This window comes from Anser brachyrhynchus (assembly GCF_964034855.1).
Source record: "Anser brachyrhynchus genome assembly, chromosome: 1".
NCBI classification, from domain to species: domain Eukaryota; kingdom Metazoa; phylum Chordata; class Aves; order Anseriformes; family Anatidae; genus Anser; species Anser brachyrhynchus.
The window spans coordinates 194,846,465-194,867,577 of record NC_137694.1 but is presented as its reverse complement, the minus strand read 5'-3'; the positions used below and the strand labels follow the sequence as shown (position 1 = coordinate 194,867,577).

The window sequence follows — 21,113 nt, the reverse complement described above, 5'->3', positions numbered from 1 at the left end:
TATCCTAAAAAAAAATATCTGAGGAAGCAACAGCTGCAAGGGGAGGGAGGAGGACAAGGAAGAGGAAGATGTGTGAGGATCCCAGGACCAAAAATGTAAAATGTTGGGGAGCACCCAGCAGAGCACCCTTGTCAGTGCCCACCATCCCCTAAAGGCATCTCCATGGCTTCCGCCTTGTGGAAAGAGAGACGTGCCACACGCAAAAGGATCTCTTCCCTCCTCCCCCTGCAGCGTCCTCCTCTGCTGGTGTGTGTGGCCATCATCCCATAACTTGGCATGGGGTCAGGGCACAGCTGCTGTAAATAAACTCCGTTTATTTACCTTCCCGCTTCCTAGGGGAAAGTGCAGCCCAAACCACTGGGAGGACTGCGCCCTGCTGCATCCCCAGGCACACGTGTGCGTGAGGGAATGCTGGCTTCGAAGCGTTTCTGTTTGATCCTTTAAAAGAGTTCTTGCTGTAGTTTTTATGCTGTGGTAGGAGCTTCATCTCCTGAAATGTATACTCTGGGGAGGAGATGTTTCTATTTTCTTTACCTAGCTTCTATATCTGGTGGAGTTCTTCTGCAGCTTGAGACTAACTTGGACAAATGTTACTTCAAGAACACCTGTCCTCTTGTTGGAGACTTAAAAATGCAAAACAATAAAATAATTTCAATATAGAGCTATGTTGTATGTTCCAAATGTCCATAGAGCTAATACTTATATCACTGAAAATTGATAAACTACCCTGTGGGCCAGAGCTGTGATGCTTTGTATGTTTGATTGTCACATTTCAGCAACCTTCTAAGCAGGAGACCACGGTGCATCAAAGGGGTGGTTGTCCACGTACCAGCTAACCTGAGAAGCCACAAGCCTGTGTTGTGCTGTACCTCAGGTGCAGCTTGGCCGCCTGGCCTGTGCTGCACATTCCCCTTGGCTACAGGAAAAGTTCAGCTGCCTGATTGTGATGAAGGAACCTGTAGGAGCTCCCGCGTGGACTGGGAATTACACCACCTCATGTTCTTGTCGTTATCTTAAAGGGAAGCAGCATGTTCTCCTGAGAATCCTTTTGTTTGACTGGAGAGGTTGTGTCTAGAACAGTTTTATTCTTTGAAAATCCTGTAAGAGCCCTGAAGGCCTGGGGGAACCTCTCCGTGATGGGATCTGCACCACAGACCATGCTCTGACTGGAGCTGTGTGCGATGTTGCACACCTCGGGGTTTCCACCATCTGACAGGACTGTTACTTATCTATAGTACCATCTTTCGTTCTTAAGGGAGCTCCAATAAACGGCATTTTAGAGTCATAGATTCATTTAGGTTGGAAAAGACCTTCAAGATCATCGAGTCCAACCATCGCCTAACACTAAGTCCACCACTAAGTCCTGTGCCTAAGCACCACATCCACACGGTTCTTAGATTCTTCCAGGGAAGGTGACTTCCCACCTCCCTGGTGGCCCATCCCAGTGCCTAACCACCCTTCCTATTAAGTAAATCCTTCCTGGCTTCTAATCTAAACCTCCTCTGGTGCAGTTTGAGCTTTTCCCTTGTGTCCTATCGCTTTAATCAATATGTTTGGGAGTCCAAACACCGTTCCAGCTGGGGTGATGTGAACCTGGCCCCAGTGCATGACGTTTGGCATAGTTGGCAGGATCCCAGTGAGCTCTGGCAAAGGGAGAGCGAGGAACAGACTGGGTGCCCAGCTGGCAGGCAGCCACAACATTCGGCCAGGGTGACCTCCCTGCGGAGTTGGGAAAATGAGAAATTATTAAAATGCCTCACCTCAGATAAATAGTCTCCAAAAAAACAGGGAAAAAACTCAGCAAGATTTGCATCGTGCTTGGTTGTTACCAAGATGCTTGAAATGAATATGCCACTGTTTTGCTGTAAAGCAAGAAGAAGTGTGAGAGCTGCAAACATGGCAGCACAGAGGCTCAGAGGCAGCCGGGGCTGGTGTGCCTGGTGCTGGGGTGTGCAGAGCAGGAGGGAAACCTGAGACACCAGGGGGTGGATGGTGGGAGGGAGATCTGCAGGACTTCACGCTCAGGAGTAGGCAGAGGAGTCAGGTGGTGGGATGTGGTAACAGCATTGTTAATCCTTTGGGGATTAACGAAGCACAGAGGGCCCTGGGGGTATTGCAGCACACCGTCTATGTGCTCAGTTACGTGGAGTCATAAAACTGCAGAAATAAACTAGTAGAGGCTGAGACGGTGGTTATAGTGAGAATGGGAGCTTGGAGGAAATAGCACCCATTTGAATCCTCCTGAATTAGTGTGTTTGGGTGCTGTCTTGCAAAACCCTGTAGCTGCCCAGGGGCTGAGGAGCACTGGATCTTCTGTGGAAATTCCACTCCCTGTGAATGTGGCTTTGGGAAGCCTTAAAACTACAGGATCCCTCGCCCTTTCATTGGGACAGTGACGTAGTATCTTGGAAAAGCATAGCTGAGGCTGGTTGGTGTGTACTGGAACTAGCCACATGGTGAAGCATGTGTTCTCCAAATTTTGTTAGCGCTGACAGAGAAGCTGTCACCCTGGGAATGAAAACCCATGTGTAAGGCAAGTGTCCCCCTTGCTCTGAAAGGACTGCGAACATCCCTGCAAAGAGCTGCACTCGGAAAAGAGGGCAGAGGTATCACTGTGATAGTGGGGCAGCATTGTTGGGCTGGAAAGGAGGCCTAAAGCACGTGAGCTGCAGAGAAAGGCTCCTCAGAAGGAGCAGTTCCTGGCACTATTCCAGGTGGGAACACCTAGGGAAGAGATGGACGGCAACCTAGCCCCTTACTTGCAGGGTTTGTATAAAGAAGCAAAGGGGAAAGGCCAAGGGATGCTGAAGCTGTGCCTCCTTTGCTTGCCCCCCAGGCTGTCTGGCTGGAAGCAGGGCTTGGGAAGGTGTCCTCCATCTCTGTTGTAATAGCAGGAGACAATTGCTGGGGCTGTTGACCCTGTGTCTGCCTTGTAATACACTGCAGCTGCTGTAATAAGTAACAGGGTATAGCTATTTTAGATGACGTTAGAGGTAACCCTAATTTGGGGAAGCCTGTCCCCATTCCTCCAGAATAAATTAATAAATATTAAAATGAGGAGGGGGAGGCAGTTTAGTTTGTAAAGAAACTGTGTGTGTCCTGGTGTGCAAAAGTAGGTTAACAGCTATCGTATGCAGGTGTCCTTCCTCAGGCTGCAGGAGCTTCTGTCACCCTGCCAGGCCATGCAGACGCAAGCACCAGGCAAGGTGCTACAGTCCTGCTGCATGCCTTCTTTGCTACAGCTGTTGCTGAGAGTCACGGGATCAGCGCTCCTTTTCCTGGGAAGGTCAGCAGCCCACATTCAAGGGTACCCGCACAGGCACGTGATTTCTCATGGGATTGTGCCTCAGTGCTTGGAGGACTGCGGTTTATGCCCAAGGGGCAAAGCTGCCCCACTGCATGGGTGCTATCCTGCTACCTGGGCTTACTGAGTGAGGGAGGTGGAGGCACAGGGTGTCATGGGTGATAAAGAACAGTGGAAAAAATGACAATCCAGCATTCTAAAATTGACATGGTCAGATGATGAGTTTAACGGGTTGCCCAGGGAGGTGGTGGAGTCACTGTCCCTGGGGGTGTTCAAGGAAAGGTTGGACGTGGTGCTTAGGGACATGGTTTAGTGGGTGACATTGGTGGTAGGGGGATGGTTGGACCAGATGATCTTGGAGGTCTTTTCCAAGCTTAATGACTCTGTGATTTATTTCTATGAGGGCAAAGCCAGGTCCCCACAAAATCAGTGCCTTATAGGGACAAACCATGCATACAGTTATTTGCTTCACAGAAGACCCCACCAGCGCTCCAACGACTGATGGGGCCCCTCAGCCCCCTGAGGAGGGGCGAGGGCAGGGCTGACATGACACCGAGCTCAGCCAATAGCAGGGCCGATCCCGGTCCCGCCTCCGCCGCGCAGACCAATGGGGAGCCGGGAGGGGAGCGGGGCGGTGCTGTCCGTGAAGGTGACGGGGCCGGCGGCAAAATGGCGGGCGCAGCGGGGCTGGGCCGGCGGCGCGCGGCGGTGGCCGGGCTGCTGCGGGTGAGGCGCGGGGCGGGGGGGGCGGCGTGAGGGGGGGTGGGGGGGGGGCGCTGCTCGGCCCCATCCTGTCACGGCCCTGGCACCGCCGTGCGGCCCCGGGGGCTCAGCCAAGGTCATGGCTGTGTCTGAGGAGGAGAAAGAGGAGGAGGAGGAGAAAGAGGAGGAGGAGAAGGAGAAAGAGGAGGAGGAGGAGAAAGAGGAGGAGGAGAAGGAGGAGGAGGAGGGAGGGAAGGAGGAGGTGGGGTAGGCGTAGGGGTAGGGGTAGGGGTAGGGGAGGCAGCCGGGTGTGGCCGCGCTTGGAGGGGCGCTGAGGAGAGGAGCTGGGAGGCTGCTCCCCACCCGCCCGGAAAGTCTTTTTTTTTTTTTTTTTTTTAAATAAAAGTCTGTCGTTGACACGGAGCATGGCCGCGGCTAGCAGGAGGCGGCTGCAGCGTTGTCTCCTTTCTTTCCAGTGTGCCGCAAAGGCGAGAGCCGGGCGTGATCTGGTAAGCACGCACGGTGATCCCGTGTGGGGGCAATGCAGGAGAGATCCTGTGAGCACACACGGTGATCTAGCCGGGGGGTGATCCAGGAGAGATCCTGTAAGCACGTGTGGCTTTGGTGCTGTGGGGTTTGGTGCTAACGAAGCCTTTACAGCCCTTGCCCGGTGCAGATGTAGGTCACTTTGAGAGAAATTTCGTTCAAAACTCTGTGTTGGAAACCCCAGCCTGAGCTGGGGGGGGGGGGGGAATAATGTAAAAACAATCGGAAAAATGTCTTTTGTTAGTTGAAGTTTGTCAGATGTCAAGAGAAACAGGCAGTGATTTGAGCTGTCAGTGCAGTACCAGCAGGCGTTGTTTGACTCGTAAGATGGATGGTGCCTTTGTGGCGTCCGGGGGTGGCTTTTACTTTTAATTAGTAATCATTCAGCTCTCATCCAGCGGTCAGAATGTCTTCAGTGTGCTGGAACTTTGTCTGAGTAAATGGCTTGAACTCTGTGTTCTAAACTGCTGGTTTCTGTTGGAAGGTAAACGCTAACGTTTGCAGTAACACCTGCAGGTGTATCTCTGCCTATTGCACTGCTGCTTACGTGGAGCTCCTTGCCGGTGGATTAGCCTGTTCAGGTGTGGTTTCTGTCTTTTCCTTGGTTTCATTGGCATCTCTTGTAGCATTCTGAACTTGTTATTCCCACTTTTGCACATGAAATGCCAATGAAATGATGCTGTAGGTGTAAACTGCCACCATTTAAAAAGCAGAGAAGTTAGTGAAAGCAAGGAACGAACCCAAGTCAAGAGAAGCAGACAGACTGTTGCTGTAGACAGACTAATGCTTCTCAAGATAGGTAGCTCTCTAGTTGTCAGACCGTTTGTAAGCGTACATAGTTAGGCACTGGGACGGGTTGCCCAGGGAGGTGGTGGAGTCACTGTCCCTGGGGGTGTTCAAGGAGAGGTTGGACGTGGTGCTTAGGGACATGGGTTAGTGGGTGACATTGGCGGTAGGGGGATGGTTGGACCAGATGATCTTGGAGGGCTTTTCCGACCTTAATGATTCTATAACAGATTTGGCAAAAATAAAATGCTTTTTGTTTTTAAAAGAGTATCTGATTATTTTTTCAGGAGATATTTTCATCACAGATGTTATGGTGAGACTTTGTACTAGACAACATATTAAAAAAGGCATTTTATGATTTTTGTATTTTAGTAGTCTGTGCTTCTTAGACTATTTTTTGCAAAAAAAAATATTTGGAAATGGTACATTACTGAAATGTTGATACGTTGCTTAGTTGATATGGAATTCTGAGGACTTTATTTTTCAGGCTTTGAAGTATACAAGCCGTGGCTATGCATCACAACGTACTTTAAATGTAAGTATAAAGTGCCGTCTGAGCGCAATAAATCACTGTTAAATCTGCTTCTTAACCTCTGAAGTTCAGAAAGTTATCACAAGAAACCTGCGTTGCTGACAATGTGTCTGTTGCCCAAGTCACGTTACTGCAAAAATTAGAATAAAGGTCAGATTTCCCATTTTTTTTTGCTTTGCTGACTGTTAGCGTGGGACAGAACTGGTTAGAAGAACTGGTTAGAATTGCATCAAGTAACTTAAATTTAATGCAGCTTTCTACCATTTATTGGAGAATACAGATGATGCTCTTTGAAATGATTTGTATGCTGTTCCCCCTCCTTTGGTGTTGTAATGTGAACAATTAATACATTAACAATTAACATTATTATCACGTCAGTCAATCATGGCTCCAAAGAACGAGATACAGAAACAGTCCAAATATAACTTGTCCTTTTTTTCTGGTTTAAATATTTTCTAGTGTTTTGTTTCTTTGCTTGTCCCTGAATAAAGAAGTCGAGGTGGGACCCTGTGAGGTTTGGTCGGACTTCCATTTAAACCAGCACAGTTGGAGTTTTTGATGATTCTTATCAGTAGCTGTCCAGGGTAACCAGAGATCAGAAACGTGCATCTTTGTGGTGCCAGGTCATCGTGCTGCTCTCACAGGGTTAGCAGGTAGTCACGCTGATGTAACATTAAAGCCAAGAGGCAAAATAAAACAAATCTGTTTCAAGAGACTACTAAGTACAGAGTTGAATGTCGTACCATGTCTTTAACCACTGTTTACACATAAGCAGATCTTTAATCTGATGGAGTTTTAGCAAACCCTGGTAGGAGTCTTACTCTTCCAAGGCCCAAGGTGTTACTTCACTAAGCGTGGAGTTAATGTTCATATAACCGTAGCGGCTGGAATCAGGGGAGGGAAGCTCCAGTTTATGACAATACTGTCTGTGATGTACAGACCCTGTCAGTACACTAGCGTTAAATTCCCTGACATTTGGTAGGACACCTTTACGCATCAATGCAGTGGGTTTGAGGAGCTGACCAAATGGAGGTTGCTTAAGCAGGGTCACCTAGAGCGTGTTTCCCAGGGCAATTTCCAGGTGACTTCTGAGGATCTCCAAGGAGGAGACCCCACAGCCTCTCTGGGCAGCCTGTGCCAGGGCTCCGTCACCCGCCCAGCACAGAAGTGCTGCCTGGTGCTCAGAGGGAGCCTCCTGGGTGCCCGGCTGTGCCCACGGCCTCCTGTCCTGGCACTGGGCACCGCTGAGCAGAGCCTGGCTCCGGCCTCTCTGCACCCTCCCTTCAGGGATTGAGGGACACGGATGAGATCCCCCTGAGCCTCCTCTTCTCCAGGCTGAGCAGCCCCAGCTCTCTCAGCCTCTCCTCACAGCAGAGATGCTCCAGTGCCTTCATCATCCTGGTGGCCCTGCCTTGGGCTCTCTCCAGTATGCCCAGGTCCCTCTGGTACTGGGGAGCCCAGAACTGGACCCAGCCCTCCAGGTGTGGCCCCACCAGTGCTGAGGAGAAGGGAAGGATCGCCTCCCTTGACCTGCTGGCAACACTTTGCCTGATGCACCCCAGGTTGTCCTCAGCCTTCTTAGCAGCAAGGGCACATTGTTGCCTCAGGTTCAAGCTGGTGTCCACCAGGACCCCCAGGTCCTTTTCTGCAGAGCTGCTCTCCAGCTGGGTGGCCCCTAGCATGTCCCAGTGCCTGGGCTTGTTCCTTCCCAGGGCCAGGGCCCTGCACTTCTCGTTGAACTCCACGAGGTCCTGTCAGCCCATTTCTCCGCCTGTTGGGGTCCCTGTGGATGGCATGTGGCCCTCTGCTGTGTCGGCCACCCCCAGCTTTGTGCCATCTGCAGATGTGCTGAGGGTGCGCCCTGCCCGTCATCCAGCTCATTAGTAAAGGGGTTAATCAGGATTGTACCCAGCTCTGACCCCTGGGGATCTCCACTGGTTACTGGCCTCCAGGTACACTTTGTGCTGCTGGTCACAGCTTTCTGGGCCTGGCTGCTCTGCCCGTTTTTGAGCCACCTCGCTGTTCAGCCCATACGCTCCTGATTTGTCTGTGGGGATCTTATGGGGGACAGTGTCCAAGGGCTCCCTGAAGTTCAGGTAGACGATATCCCCTGCTCCCCTCATCCATCAGGCTGGGCACTTCATTGTAAAGGTTCATCAGGCTGGCTAAGGATGACTCCCACTTGAGGAATCTGTGCTGCCTCCCCCTGATAATTTTTGTCATTCGTGTGCCCGGAAATGGTTTCCAGGGTTAGCTGCTTCCCAGGTGTCCAGCTGAAGCTACTGGCCTGTAGCTCCTGGGGCCTCCTTGAAGATGGGAGTGATGCTTGCTTTCCTCCCGTCCTTGGGCACCTCTCCCAGTTGCTGTGACTGCCCAAAGGTTGGGAGTGGCCTTACAGTGACACCTACCAGCTCGCTCAGCGCTCGTGGGTGCGTCCCGCCGGGTCCTATGAACCCACACATGGCCAGTTTGCTCAGGTGTTCCCTCACCCGATTCTGTTCCACCACAGGGGCATCTTCCTTGCTCCAGCCTTGCAGCCTGGGTTCCTGAAGGCTGGTCTTGCTCGCAGACTGAGGTGAAGGAGGCACTCCGTACTTCAGCCTTTTCTGTTTCTATAGCCAGGTCCCCTGCCCCATTCCCTGGTTTTCCTTTTGTCACTGACGTACTTAGAAGCCCTTCTTGTCTTTGATGCCCATGGCCAGGTTTGTTTCCGTTTGGGCTTTCGCTTTCCTAGCCTGATCCCTGCATGCTCAGCGTCTCTGTGTCCCTCCCAGGCTGTCTGTCCTTGCTGCCACTCTCTGTGGGCCTCCTTTTTCTGTTGGAGCTTGCCCAGGAGCTCCTTGTTCATCCATGCAGGCCTCCTGGTGTTCTTGCCCGACTTCCTTTGTGTTGGGAAGCGTCTCTACTGAGCGGGGAGGAGGGGATCCTTGAATATTGGGCCCCTCTCTTGGGCCTCTCATCCCTCCAGAGCCCTGGGACTCTTTCGGGTATCCCCACCCCAAGGCAGAGCTCAGTGCATTCCAGCTGTCCTCTCGTATAAAGGACAACCCCACACCTCAGCTTCCCAGCCTGCGTCCCTCACTGCAGCGCCCCAGCCATCAGAGCCACCCTGCCCCATCTCTGTCTTCCCACCAAGATCCCTGCAGCTGTGCCCAGATCCCCAGTTCCTCGTGTGTGTTTGTTTATTCCTCGTGCTGCATGCACTCATAAAGATAATTTTGGTGCTCTGAGCTACTTGCAGGATAAAAGGGGAGCTGGGACACGAATAAAGGGAACAATTTTAAAACTTTGGTGTACGTGTGCACGTGTAACGATGCTCTGACTTTTACTCCGTGCTTATCCTCTTAGGAAGTGGTGATAGCGAGCGCTGCAAGGACGCCGATGGGCTCTTTCCAAGGATCTCTCTCGTCACTGCCAGCCACCAAACTGGGTTCCATTGCAATTAAAGGAGCAATTGACAGAGCTGGTAAATATAAATATTTTTTTCATGAGAAAACATCTCACAGCTCTGAATGTTATCAGTCTGTGTCTTTTGGTTTTAAGTTGCTTGTTAAACAAATGGTTCTGGTGTCGTTTTCGTTTTTTTTTTTTGCTTCTAGCACATCTATGTCTTTATTCACAAATGGTATTTAAACAAACCTGTTTCAGTCTGAATTAAATGCTGCTTCTAAGAGCAGAATATGATTTAGAAATAACCGTGCTAACCCAGACCCCACTGAACAAGCTAGTTGTTTGGCTGTGGTTCTGTGACACACCTAAGCTTCTTGTCGCTGAAACCAGGGCTCTGTCCTTGCCCTCTCCATTTTTTTACATGGGCACTTACACTTGTCTCACACCCCTGTGAGCCTATTCATAAACTTTTAAATCAGGCAAAAAGTCACTTTGGAGGAGAGGAGGGTTAATTTTCTACAGGTTTGGCTTCTTGAAACAGCAAATTACAAGAACTTTACACCAGGGCTGTTGCAAGAGAAGCCCTGGGAGAGCAGGCCCCTTCTGTCTGGTGGCAGCTGGCTGTTAGCTTGGCTCGCAGGTGTTAAACCAACGAACCTGTTTCTTTGGACATAATTCTGGTAGGTAGAAAGCTTTGTGGATCTGTGATCCCCAGTTCCTCATGTCCCATGAATATGGGGATACAGATCTGGAAGGCACCAGACCTGGAATGCTTTCAGCACACAGGTTGGATGTGGCGTGCTTTGTCCCTTTACTATGGGAAACTTTAATGGGAAGGCTCATAAAAGGGAATCACAGCTTTTGTGAGAAGAGTCTCAAATCAGGAGTTTTGTTTTATAGGTATCCCCATGGAAGAAGTGAAAGAAGTGTACATGGGGAATGTCTTGCAGGCTGGGCAAGGACAAGCTCCGGCAAGACAAGCAGTCCTGGGCGCAGGTACGCGTTGTCCTGACTCTGGGTTAAAGGTGGTCTTACCTTTCTGCAGAGAGCTGCTAACCAGCTGGAGGTGCTGGAGCTCTGAGCTAGGGCTGGGTGGCTGCCCAGCTCTTCAGCAAGACAGGCTGCATGTGCTGCTCTTCCCGTGGGGGGAAAGGCTCCGTGTAAGTGAGCCTGAAGTGCCTGTGCTCAGGAATCAGTTTTCACATGTACAATGGCTGTTATTGCTGCACTGGTTGCAGAACCTGGAGAAAATGAAAACTTCCAGAGCACTTTTTGCTAATGATAGTTGCTGCTCTTTGACTCTTTCATGAGACAGACTTTATCATTAATCGTAGGGTCATAGAATATCCCAAGTTGGAAGGGACCCACAAGGATCATTGAGTCCAACTCCTGGCACCACACAGGTCTACCCAAAAATTCAGACCACGTGATTAAGAGCACAGTCCAAACACTTCTTAAACTCTGACAGGCTTGGTGCCGTGATTACGTCCCTGGGGAGCCTGTTCCAGTGTGTGACAACCCTCTTGGTGAAGAACCTCTTCCTGATATCCAAATATCAGGATATATATAATATATCAGGATATATATCGAAATATTTGGATGTCATTTTCCTGATATCCAAATCCTGATATCCGTATCACTGCCTTACCCACTAAAGGTTAAAACCATCGGTGAGTTTCTGTGAGCTGCAGATAGGGGTACGTCCTTACACTCCTCTTCTTGAGGAGCCTGGAGTCATGACTGAAAGGATTTGCCCTGTGATGTTGACTACAGCACAAACGGCGCTGGGGTGCAGGGATAATTTCTTCTCCCTTTTGCTGTAGGGCAGGCTTTCCGTACCTTAGTATGATTCTAAAAAAATGTATGGGTCCAGGAAGAACTGGGTGCTTCCTTGGCTGTGTCCCTGTACTTCTCTGAAAGAGAAGGAACTGCTGCCGTCAGGGGCAAAGGGATGGATGTGGCTCTTTCCTTTCCCCTGGCCAGTTTCCCCATCTCATTGCCAGCATGGAGGTGACGTGCTGGTAGCGGAGCCGTAGGACAGAGGCAGCAATGCAGTGTTCCTAAGCCAAGCTGCACAAAAGAGAATGCGTAGCTATTGTCCTGAACACTCAGTAGCAGTAGTAACAGCTCAGTAACTGTGCTGGTGACACCTAGTAGCTTTGGTCTTGTTTGGTATGACATAGGTTGAGAGTTCTGTACTTCTGGGGTAATGTCTTGTAGGATTTAGCAACTGGCAACAGCTTGTTTATGGCTTTTCAGTCTTGTGTGCTTCTTAGGGTCAGGGGTCGGGCTGTGAGGAGGAGGAGTAGTTCTGGAGTCTGTTCTCTGATCTCCTGCTGTCTGAATCCTCACTTGCTTCCTCTTATCACCTGAGTCTGTTGTCTGAAGGAGAGAAGCGACAGGAGTCTCCAAGAAGGACAGTAATTAGGGGTGAAGGTAGATAAATTGTCCTGGCAGGCCAAATAATGCTAACTGGACACTGGGGTTAGATAAAAATTAGTCCTGTACATAATCTTGTTGAAACACCAACACGGTGGTAGTCTACCCTTAAATAATAGCTGTTTGTGTAACTTACTTGACTTAGGTCTGCCCATCTGCACCCCTACTACAACTGTCAATAAGGTCTGTGCTTCAGGAATGAAATCAATCATGATGGCAGCACAAAGCCTGATGTGTGGGAGTCAGGTATGTGAATTTTAGTGCTGTTTTATGGAAAAAACACACACCTAATGTTGTAGATCCCATCCTGCTGATGGCTGGGGTCCTTGATTTGGGACTGTGTTTTGACTTGCAATAATGACACTAATTAGTGAGGGTTTTTTTTAGGTCATGCAACCTTAATTTTGTAGTTACTCAAATATGTTTTGGTTTAAAACAGGAAAAAAAAGTATTATGGTTAGGGAGGTGTCAGATTTATTTTTAGAGCTGAGCAAGTAGGGTAGATTTTGGTTTATGGTATCTACATCCTCTCCTCCTCTCCCTATCGTATTCCTTCCCCCCCCACCCCCACCCCCCCCAAAAAAAAAAAAATTAGGGAGTTTCAAGCTTTGTGATTTGAAAACTCAAGATTTTTTTTTCCCCTAAATTTAGGTTTTGTTGAAAGAGATTTCATTTTGCCTTTCAGATCCTTCTACCGTGTAAATGAATTAAATGTACATATTAAAACAGTGTTGTTTCAAAGTACATTAAAGATGTTTCAGGCTTTTTATTGCTTTCAAAGAAGCTGAAGCTACTGTTGCTGAATAGCACTTTCATTGAAGAGCTTGTTGGAGGGGAATTACTCATCTCTGCCAACTGTATTCTAAGATTCTCTGTATGAATAGGAAAAATTCTATCCTTGAATGGAAGGATGAGACAATGCACCGTTTTCAGCAAGCTGCTAAGTGCTAGGCAGCAAAGAATAATACAAAAGTGTGAACGTGAATTAAAAACATTTCGGTTTCGCTTTTAATTCCATACCTAAAGCATCTGGCAACATCCTTTCTCTGAAGTGCAGATACTGTCAGCTCAATATATATTTTTGGCTTACAAAATAAATGGCTCATAAGTGAGAAATATACTTACCTATATATACATTGTCCCCCACGTGAAAATAGCGTTATTTTTTAAGCTGGGCAGCTACGTCCTGCTTTGGCCTTGTATTGCAGAGAGCAGCGCTTCACCCAGTGCCTGCTGAACTCGGTGGATGGCTTCCCACTGCACTTTGAATCAGGTCCAGCTGTGGAAACAGCCACATTTGGATTTAGTAACGTGCGTCCTGCGAGTTCATCGCAGCGGTCAGGGATGTGGTTGGTTTGACAGATGCAGGCTGTGCGCTCTGACGGGAGCTGGGCTTTCAGCTGAGCTAGCCGCACCTGCTCTGCTGCCAGCCCGAGCAAAAGCAGACCCGCTGCCCAGTTAGCGGCTCTCAGAGCTATAAATAATGCCTTTTTTGGGGGATTGGTTGTTTTTCCTGGCTGCAGACTGCGAGGTGTCTGTGGTGGGAATCAGGGATAGATCCCAGAGGCTTGAGTCAGCGCGCATTTAGTGTTGTACAAACAACTGTAATAACTCCAAGTCTCTCACGTGATGGAGCCGAAATGCCCGCGACTCCCGTTCCTCTGGTCTGTTGCTGCTCCCATACCTCTGCTGCCTTTCCGATTTCCGTGCCTTTCCAGTTTGTCTCCAGCCTCCTTTGTTTTCTTTGTTACTCCATGCCGCTGTTCCTGCATCGAGTTTATAATCTGTTCTGAACCAAACCATTATTTTTCTGAGGCTCAATTGCAAGACCTAATTATAACTCATGTAAAATACCTTTTCTAGTTATATTAACAGCAATACTGAACTCTCAGAAACTAATGCTATGGGTTTTTTTGCATTTTTCTTGCAATTATCTGTATCTCAAAAATCACAGCTGAGTCTGTTCTTCACACCCTGAGATGCCAGGGGTTTTACGGGTTGTAGCCTGATGAACGACAGATGACCCTCATAGCTGTTTGTGTTTGTTCTGTCTCAGCTTGGAAAGGAAACTAATTTATAAATACCCACGATGATTCAGCTTAATTCAAGTTCGGTGGTCTTTATTAAAGTCACCTTTTTTCGCTGGCATTTTCAGATGAAAAAAACCTTAAGTCGCCTCTCTTCAGGTAGTGAGGTGTAACAACGTTATGTAAAACTGCAGGTACTTCTGAACTTCTGTCTCAATTGGTCTCTTAGATTCTGGCTGCTGCTTGTTCCATAGGGGAGCTGCTAACGAAGAGCAAAAATGAGAAATTTAGAAGAAAAAGAAACTGTTTAAAGTAAAACTTACAATCTGATCTTGGAAGCTTTTGGAGTAAAAGTGCAAGAGACCAACGTGGCTCTTGCAGCTTTCCAAAATTACATTCCAGGTAAAAGTCCAGTTGCTCTGTCAGCACGGATTAGCTCTCTTCAGCTGTTGTCCCTGCTGTTTGCTTTTGAAATGCATAAAGATTTTTATTCCTTTTTCTCTAAGACTCCTCAGAAATATGAAGTGTCCACTCTTAAGCTTTTCTTAGTATTTGTTCCCAGAAGAAGTCGTGTAGAACTCGCTGCGTATTAATAATTTGAACTTGTATTGTTTGAGCAGGACGTAATGGTTGCTGGTGGAATGGAGAGCATGTCTAATGTTCCCTATACAATGAGCAGAGGAGCAACGCCATACGGAGGAGTCAAACTGGAAGATCTGATAGTAAAGGATGGACTCACAGATGTCTATAACCATATCCATATGGTAAGTACTCCTGCAGAGTTCTGAATTATCTGCCATACACCTCATGCTGCTTTGAAGACGTTGCTTATTATTAAGCTGCTTCATCTAGCAAACCTAGAAATGGGGAACACTGAGGGAGGAAAATGTTTTCCATTTCCAGACTTCCTGTAGTAACCGTGATGGAGAGACTACACAGAAGGTCGGAACAGTAGAAAATTGTGTTAATGTTTGTCTCTCTTTGAAGCCTGATTAGCTTAGAACAGGGATTGAAAAAATCAAACCAACCACCCTACAATTTCTACCACTGATAGATTGCTTTTGCTCTCGGTGTAGGAGAGAGCAGTCAAGTTACTTGATGCCTTTGGGGGTAACCACTTTTTACGGCTTGGTGGGCTCTCATGTTTGCTTTCCCTCCCCCAATGCACATACCTGGTATCTCCTGATGCGCTTGGCTCATCAGCAGGGTAACTTACACTGGACAAACAGCTGCAAACTTGGGATGGGCGTGGAAAAAATCCGATGTGAAGATAGTGAAGAGCAAGCATCAGGAAAGAACATTTCGAAAGGAGAGTAACTATTTTCAGTGTACAAACATTTCCGACCTTTGCCTCTAATAATTCACAATTGTAGGGTGTTATTAACTGCCAAGTTAGTGTTCTTGCTACTGTTCCTGAAAACATCTCATGAAGAATGTTCTGCAGTGTATAAACTGTTCTGTGTATACTTCATACAGCCCTCACTGCTTTTGCTTTATTCGTTTTGCAGTACCATGCACAATGTTTAGGCTATTGGTTGAAAACCTTTCAATTTCAGCTAAAACGGTTTTTGACCATGAGGATTTTTCACAGGAATGCAAATACTGGCATTGCTAGTTCCTGGTGAGCAGGGGGAAACCTCTGGGAGCTTGTTGTAATACACAGAGTTTTAATAGATTGGGACACTATTTCAGGAGCGTTTGTCTTTATTATAGCAGCTGTGGGTTGCTTGGAGAATCTTAACAGTCTGAGAGAATATACAGGAGGGACCATCCGATGGCTTTAGGAACTCACTCGTGTCCGTGTTCTGGCAATAGGCCAAGTTGCTGGTGCTGTGAACACTTCACGTGTGTAAACTGCGCAGAAGTGAACTTGCTTGAGGAACTGGGGGAACAGTACTAAAGGGTTTGTGGTGACTCACTGGGTTTTCTGCAGAAATGAGAGGTGGAACAAAATCTGATTCAGAATAAATCTTTCAGGTTGACTAAATGAGTATTTTATTTTATTATTATTATTATTATTTTATTATTTTTTTATTTTGTTGCCAGGTATTGGGACAGTGTTGGTAACAAATTATGATCATATAATTTTGATGGATTAATCTATATATGATTTGATTATTTCATTCTAATTATTTCATTCTGGTTATTAGACAGAAAGTATACAGGCATATATTTGTACAGTCTTTAGGATATCGGATCCCAAAGGCTAAGTGAGCCCTATGTGTTGACCCATTCCTGTAACCTTTGGAATAGACCAGCCAGCAGCGGCATGGAAACGCTAGGAAGGTGATGCAAACACACTGCTCTGTGGCTGAGCAGCGTTCCTCAGTCTGAAGAAGTCAGCCTAAGCACTTTAAAACTTGCTTTGCATGCAGTTTTTTAATTTACTCAAAAGCCTTGTAAGGAATGTTCATTCCCAGCTGGATAATCTGGATCCGGAAAACAGGTGCTAAATCTGAACTTCACACTTCAAAGGCAGAAGCTTCTGGTTGATCATGATTGTGCGAAGTAAAAATGAACACCAAATACTAGCCACGTTCAATTCTGAAAATCTGCTGGTTTTTCACTTAAGTTTCTAGTTCACCTCTCCAGAAGTACCAAATGTAATGCGTCTGATTTTTTCCAAGGGCAACTGTGCTGAGAATACGGCGAAAAAGTTCACCATTTCACGAGAGGAACAAGACACTTATGCCATAGGCTCTTACACGAGGAGCAAAACAGCCTGGGATTCAGGAATACTCAAAAATGAAATAGTTCCTGTCACTGTTTCAAAAAAAGGTACGGAAAGGTGTGATAAAGTGGATTGTTTCTCATTGAAAGCCGTAACGTCTGTATTAGTACAAACGATGCTGTTTAAATATGCAGATCTCAGGAACATACAAACCCCTACGTGTGTATGTGTATCTGTACTTTTGCTTCAGAATAGCTAAGAATTTTCTGCTATGCAGACTTTCTGGTGACCAGCAGTCAATCGCCTGTAATCTGTTTTTATTTTATTTTTTTCTCTAATGCTACAGACCATAATTTTTTCATATTTTGGATGACTGTATATTGAATTTAGCTAGAAGAGCTTGATGACCTGTTTTAATTTCCCTGTGAATTACCTTAGAAATGTTTCGTCCCTTTCATTCACCCATCAAGGAGTATGAATGGATTTGCTATGAATGAATGGGATTGAGGAATATTTTTTTTCATTTTCATTAACACACTTCTGAGATGCATAAATTAGTTTCATTTTTCAGCTGAAATGAATTGTTTAAATAAGGCAGCATTTAATTGAAGAATGTGTTAAAAATGGACTGTATTGCAAAAAACTCAACTGAATTTGAATTTCAGGAAAGCCAGATACAGAAGTGACAGAAGATGAAGAATATAAACGTGTGGATTTCAGTAAAGTTCCAAAGCTGAAAGCTGTTTTCCAAAAAGAAAATGGTAAATATTGTTAAATCAACTGCTTAATTGTTTACCAGGTACACAGATTCTTTATTAGAGTGAAGAGTACTGCTCACAGGAGCTTGACTGCACTGACAGTGAACCATTAACTTTTAAATGTCTGTGAAGGAAATATCCTAAGAAGAAATCTGAGCCGTGTTTTCACAACAGTATAAGCTGGCTTGAGTGAAAAGAGATGGTCCAAGAGCCTGCAGAGCAGTGAAAACCTGTTCTGTGCATTTACATTAAAGATTGAAATGCATTACCTTGGTCACTACCAAGTATAACCTCTTGGTTCGGTGAGAGCTGGCGTGCCTTTACGTGGTTACCTGTTACCTCCCCGAGTCTGTAGGGGATGAATCTTTCTGGCTGAAGTCGGCGTTCACTCACAGCCACGTCTGAGCTGGAATTCTGCGTTAACGCTGGCGATGCTGCTGGCGTGGAAGGCATGATGTGAACTGCCCTTTAGATAAAGCTTATGAATACATGGGACTATACTTGTTTAATCAAACTCATCTGAAAAAAAAAATATATATATACTAACCAAAAATTGCTAGTTAACTCAGTGCAGTAGCTATTACCAAGGGCCTGGGTGATGTACCTGGGCTGTGTCATTTTCCACCGTGTTTAAACAACGCGTTTCCTTTTCTAGGAACGGTTACAGCTGCTAACGCCAGTACTCTGAATGACGGAGCAGCTGCTTTGGTTCTGATGACTACAGAGGCAGCCAAGAGACTGAAAGTTAAACCTCTGGCACGGATAGTAGGTGAGATTTTTCTTATCTTTGACTACAGCACTGGAAAATATCCTTCTAGCATATTTATACTTTGAGAATCCTGTTTGTCCTGTTAGCCTTCACGGGACAGAAAAGATGAGGCCTTAGGCATATGGCTGCATCTTCTTAATACAGTCCTTGAAATCTGAAGTGTCATACCAGCAAGCTGTTAGTCAAAAACAGTTTTCTATGTGCAATAACATCAAACATCTGAAAACGTTACTAAGCGACTCACTTGAGGCACTAAACTTCAGGTGTATCTATTTTCAGGGACCGTTATATTCAGAACTCTGTCTTGGCTGGGTTTGCTGTTTGCACAAATGAAAATCGTATATGGTAAAAATAAAAGGTATTTAAACAGCTTTTTTGACTTTTTTTTGTACAGCTTTTGCAGATGCTGCTGTCGATCCTATTGATTTTCCTATTGCACCTGCATATGCTGTTCCCAAGGTAGGAATAAAACTGCTTGTTTTCTGAAAGACAGCAAAATTCCTCAGTGCTGGATCGTTGGCTCAGCCCTCGGTGTATCTTCCTCTAATTACCACTGAAATTATGATTTCTTCATAAATATAAAATATACGTGTTTTTCAGAGGATCAAGGCTAGAATGTACGTCTTTAAAGTAACAAACTTTGTATTTTTCTTGGAAAAGAATATTGTTTTCTACTGCTTTCACTAACTTTGGCGTTGTTTACACTTCTGAAATTAAGCAGCTGGTGTGGCTAAAAGGCAAAATAAATTTGGTTATACGCGTATAGACTAGTTCAGAACGAAACTGATGGCAGCTGTATGGCAGTACTGTCTCACTTTGTGTACTTCGTGTAGCAGTGGTCTTTGTGTAATTGTGAGGAAAATGTATTCCTGTCATAGGATACTCTCCATTTCTTCCATTGCAAAAACTAAACTTGTGCCCCAGTACCCCAGTTTTGCTTTTTCCATCTGAAAATAGACCTAATTAGTTCTATAAAGTACTTTTAGCTTCCTCATTTTTTCACAGCAGTAATTATTTTGATTACCGTTTCTAGATTCTAAGTGAGACGGGCCTGAAAAAAGAAGACATTGCAATGTGGGAAATCAATGAAGCCTTCAGTGTTGTGGTGCTGGCCAACATTAAAAAGCTGGGCATTGATCCACAAAAAGTGAACATTAATGGAGGTGCTGTCTCTCTCGGGCATCCAATAGGGTATGTAAAATAAGCATTGGTTTTTGTTCTGCATGGAGGCGTTGCCTTCTGCATGCTGCTAACATACTCGATTTTATTCTCAAATTTAATGCAAGTAGGAAGGGTAATAGAAATTCAATAGCACATACACGTGTACTTGCATTAATTCAGGTGTTAGCTGTCAGGGTACTTTGAAAAGAGCATGATCACAGTTTTCACAAGTAGTTACCACCTTTTATAAAAAGCTTACTTGTTACCACAGCTATCCAGATTTAAGACGCTTTAAAAAAAGTCACCACTAACATGAGAAAATGAACAGTAATAATTAACCAGTTAAGCTAGTGAAGTGTACAGATAAACTTATGACAATAGCATAAGGGTATGGTACAGGGACTGGAATTTCCTTATATCAGCAAAGTGAAAGTCCTAGTCTTGTCAGAGTGTTCCCTGTAGGGAATCCAAACGTTTTCCATCACCGAATGCAGCAGATGGGGGATGCAAAGCCTGGGGGATGTCCTTGGGGCTTCTGTTTGCTCTGAAGTTCCTTCACCTGGCTGAATTCCCTGCTGTGTTCTCCAGCAGCTGGAATTTACTCATGACTTAAGTATATCTCATTAGTCCTCCTTAAGGGTGATCGAGCTGCAAGCTCCAGGTCTATGAGGACAAATCCATTTCAAATCTACTAGCTATACGTAGGTGAGAAGGAACCAGGCTGTACAGCTGGAAGCAGTTGGAGTACTTCGTGGTTCAGAAGTTTGCCTTGATTAGATCTTTGCCAGCATAAGCTGTAAAGATATGCTGGCGTCTCCTGTGGAATAGCAGCTGCTTCTGATAAGGGAATAGGATTTTTTTTGTCTTAAAACAAGATTTCTACAGTCTGATGACAGCATTTAAATGGCTTAACTTGGCATGAGCTGGATGCGTGTACTGTACTGCATTACAGCAAGTTGTAACCAAAGAAACTGAAATGAATCATTAGACTTATATATATATTTTTGTGGTAGAGACTTAATATTACTTTCTTTGAAAGATCTTTGATAGTTGCAGAGATGCTTTGTAATATACAGTACAGCTAGAGGTGACTTCCTTTTTCAGAAGAAACATGGAGGTTCTGTTTGTGCACATACAGAAATCTTTCTGCTCATTAATACTGTAGCTGAAGAAAAATAGCCCACGCTGCTTTTAGATGTAGGTTTGTTTGTTCTTTTTGGTGGTTTTATGTTCCTGGTTTTGTTCCTTTCCTGTGAATCAGCACTACATAGTCTGTCAATGATCTTGTATGAGTCAAATTTTCTTCAAACTAAGGTGTTCATATTCTTTCTTTTAATCAGCATGTCTGGAGCAAGAATTGTTGTTCACATGGCCCACGCCTTGAAACAAGGACAGTATGGGCTTGCGGGAATTTGCAATGGCGGAGGAGGCGCTTCTGCGATACTGATTGAGAAGCTGTAGGCCCACGCAGCTTTTGGAAACAAAGCCTTAACCACTCTGATGTGAGTGATGAGCAGCACCTGTTACATCCCTTCTCTGAGAGGATGAATTCCTTAATGGCTGTTCTAAAATTCCTAAAACATCACTGATACAGACAAGGGGGCTTTTGTAACTTTGACTCAATGCAAGTTTTTATACAGTACAAGTAAAAAAAAACAAGAAATCATGATGATGTATCAAGACCTGACAATAAAGAACGTCTGTGTCAACTGTGCTCCTGTCACTTATTTCTCAAGTGCCACTGAAACTGACTTCTCTTGGTAGGTCATACAGTGCTGCTAGTAGAGCAACTACCTTCTTAGAGTCTGGTTGCTCAATTTGCTATTTTAAAGTTATTAATTACTCAAGCCTGCTTAGCACACAGCTTTCACAAGAGATAAATACTTAAACACTTCACAGTTCTTTCAGCTGGGGTTTAAGACACCTGCTTTCTTATTTTGCCATTAATTTCATCAAGAAGTCCTCTTTATCAGATACTTGAAGAGGTAGCAAATGAGCAGTGGTGTTTAAATGCTACGTATTAATAAA

The 21,113-nt window shown here is 45.7% G+C and overlaps 1 protein-coding gene across 2 annotated transcripts; it reads left to right on the top strand.

Moving 5' to 3' along the window:
• The first annotated feature begins 3,921 nt into the window (after window positions 1–3,921).
• Window positions 3,922–20,794, top strand: ACAT1 (acetyl-CoA acetyltransferase 1). Of its 2 annotated transcripts, none has more exons than XM_080580582.1 (12): window positions 3,922–4,030; window positions 5,826–5,873; window positions 9,219–9,336; window positions 10,161–10,256; window positions 11,845–11,945; window positions 14,347–14,490; window positions 16,354–16,504; window positions 17,063–17,158; window positions 17,811–17,924; window positions 18,319–18,383; window positions 18,958–19,115; window positions 20,426–20,794. In XM_080580582.1, the coding sequence occupies exons 1-12, from the start codon at window positions 3,974–3,976 to the stop codon at window positions 20,544–20,546; spliced, it is 1,269 nt and encodes a 422-aa protein (XP_080436708.1). In that variant the 5' UTR covers window positions 3,922–3,973; the 3' UTR covers window positions 20,547–20,794. The 2 variants fall into 2 exon arrangements, with proteins under 2 accessions (XP_080436708.1, XP_080436709.1); XM_080580583.1 differs by lacking the exon at window positions 3,922–4,030 and adding an exon at window positions 4,276–4,515.
• Window positions 20,795–21,113: the final 319 nt, after the last annotated feature.

Bases quoted from the DNA above. Each gene is read 5' to 3' on its own strand.
- ACAT1 (XM_080580583.1), top strand. From the start codon at position 4,432: ATGGCCGCGGCTAGCAGGAGGCGGCTGCAGCGTTGTCTCCTTTCTTTC. The intron at 11,946-14,346 runs GTATGTGAATTT...TTGTTTGAGCAG, and splicing joins GCCTGATGTGTGGGAGTCAG to GACGTAATGGTTGCTGGTGG. The intron at 17,159-17,810 runs GTAAATATTGTT...TTCCTTTTCTAG, and splicing joins TGTTTTCCAAAAAGAAAATG to GAACGGTTACAGCTGCTAAC.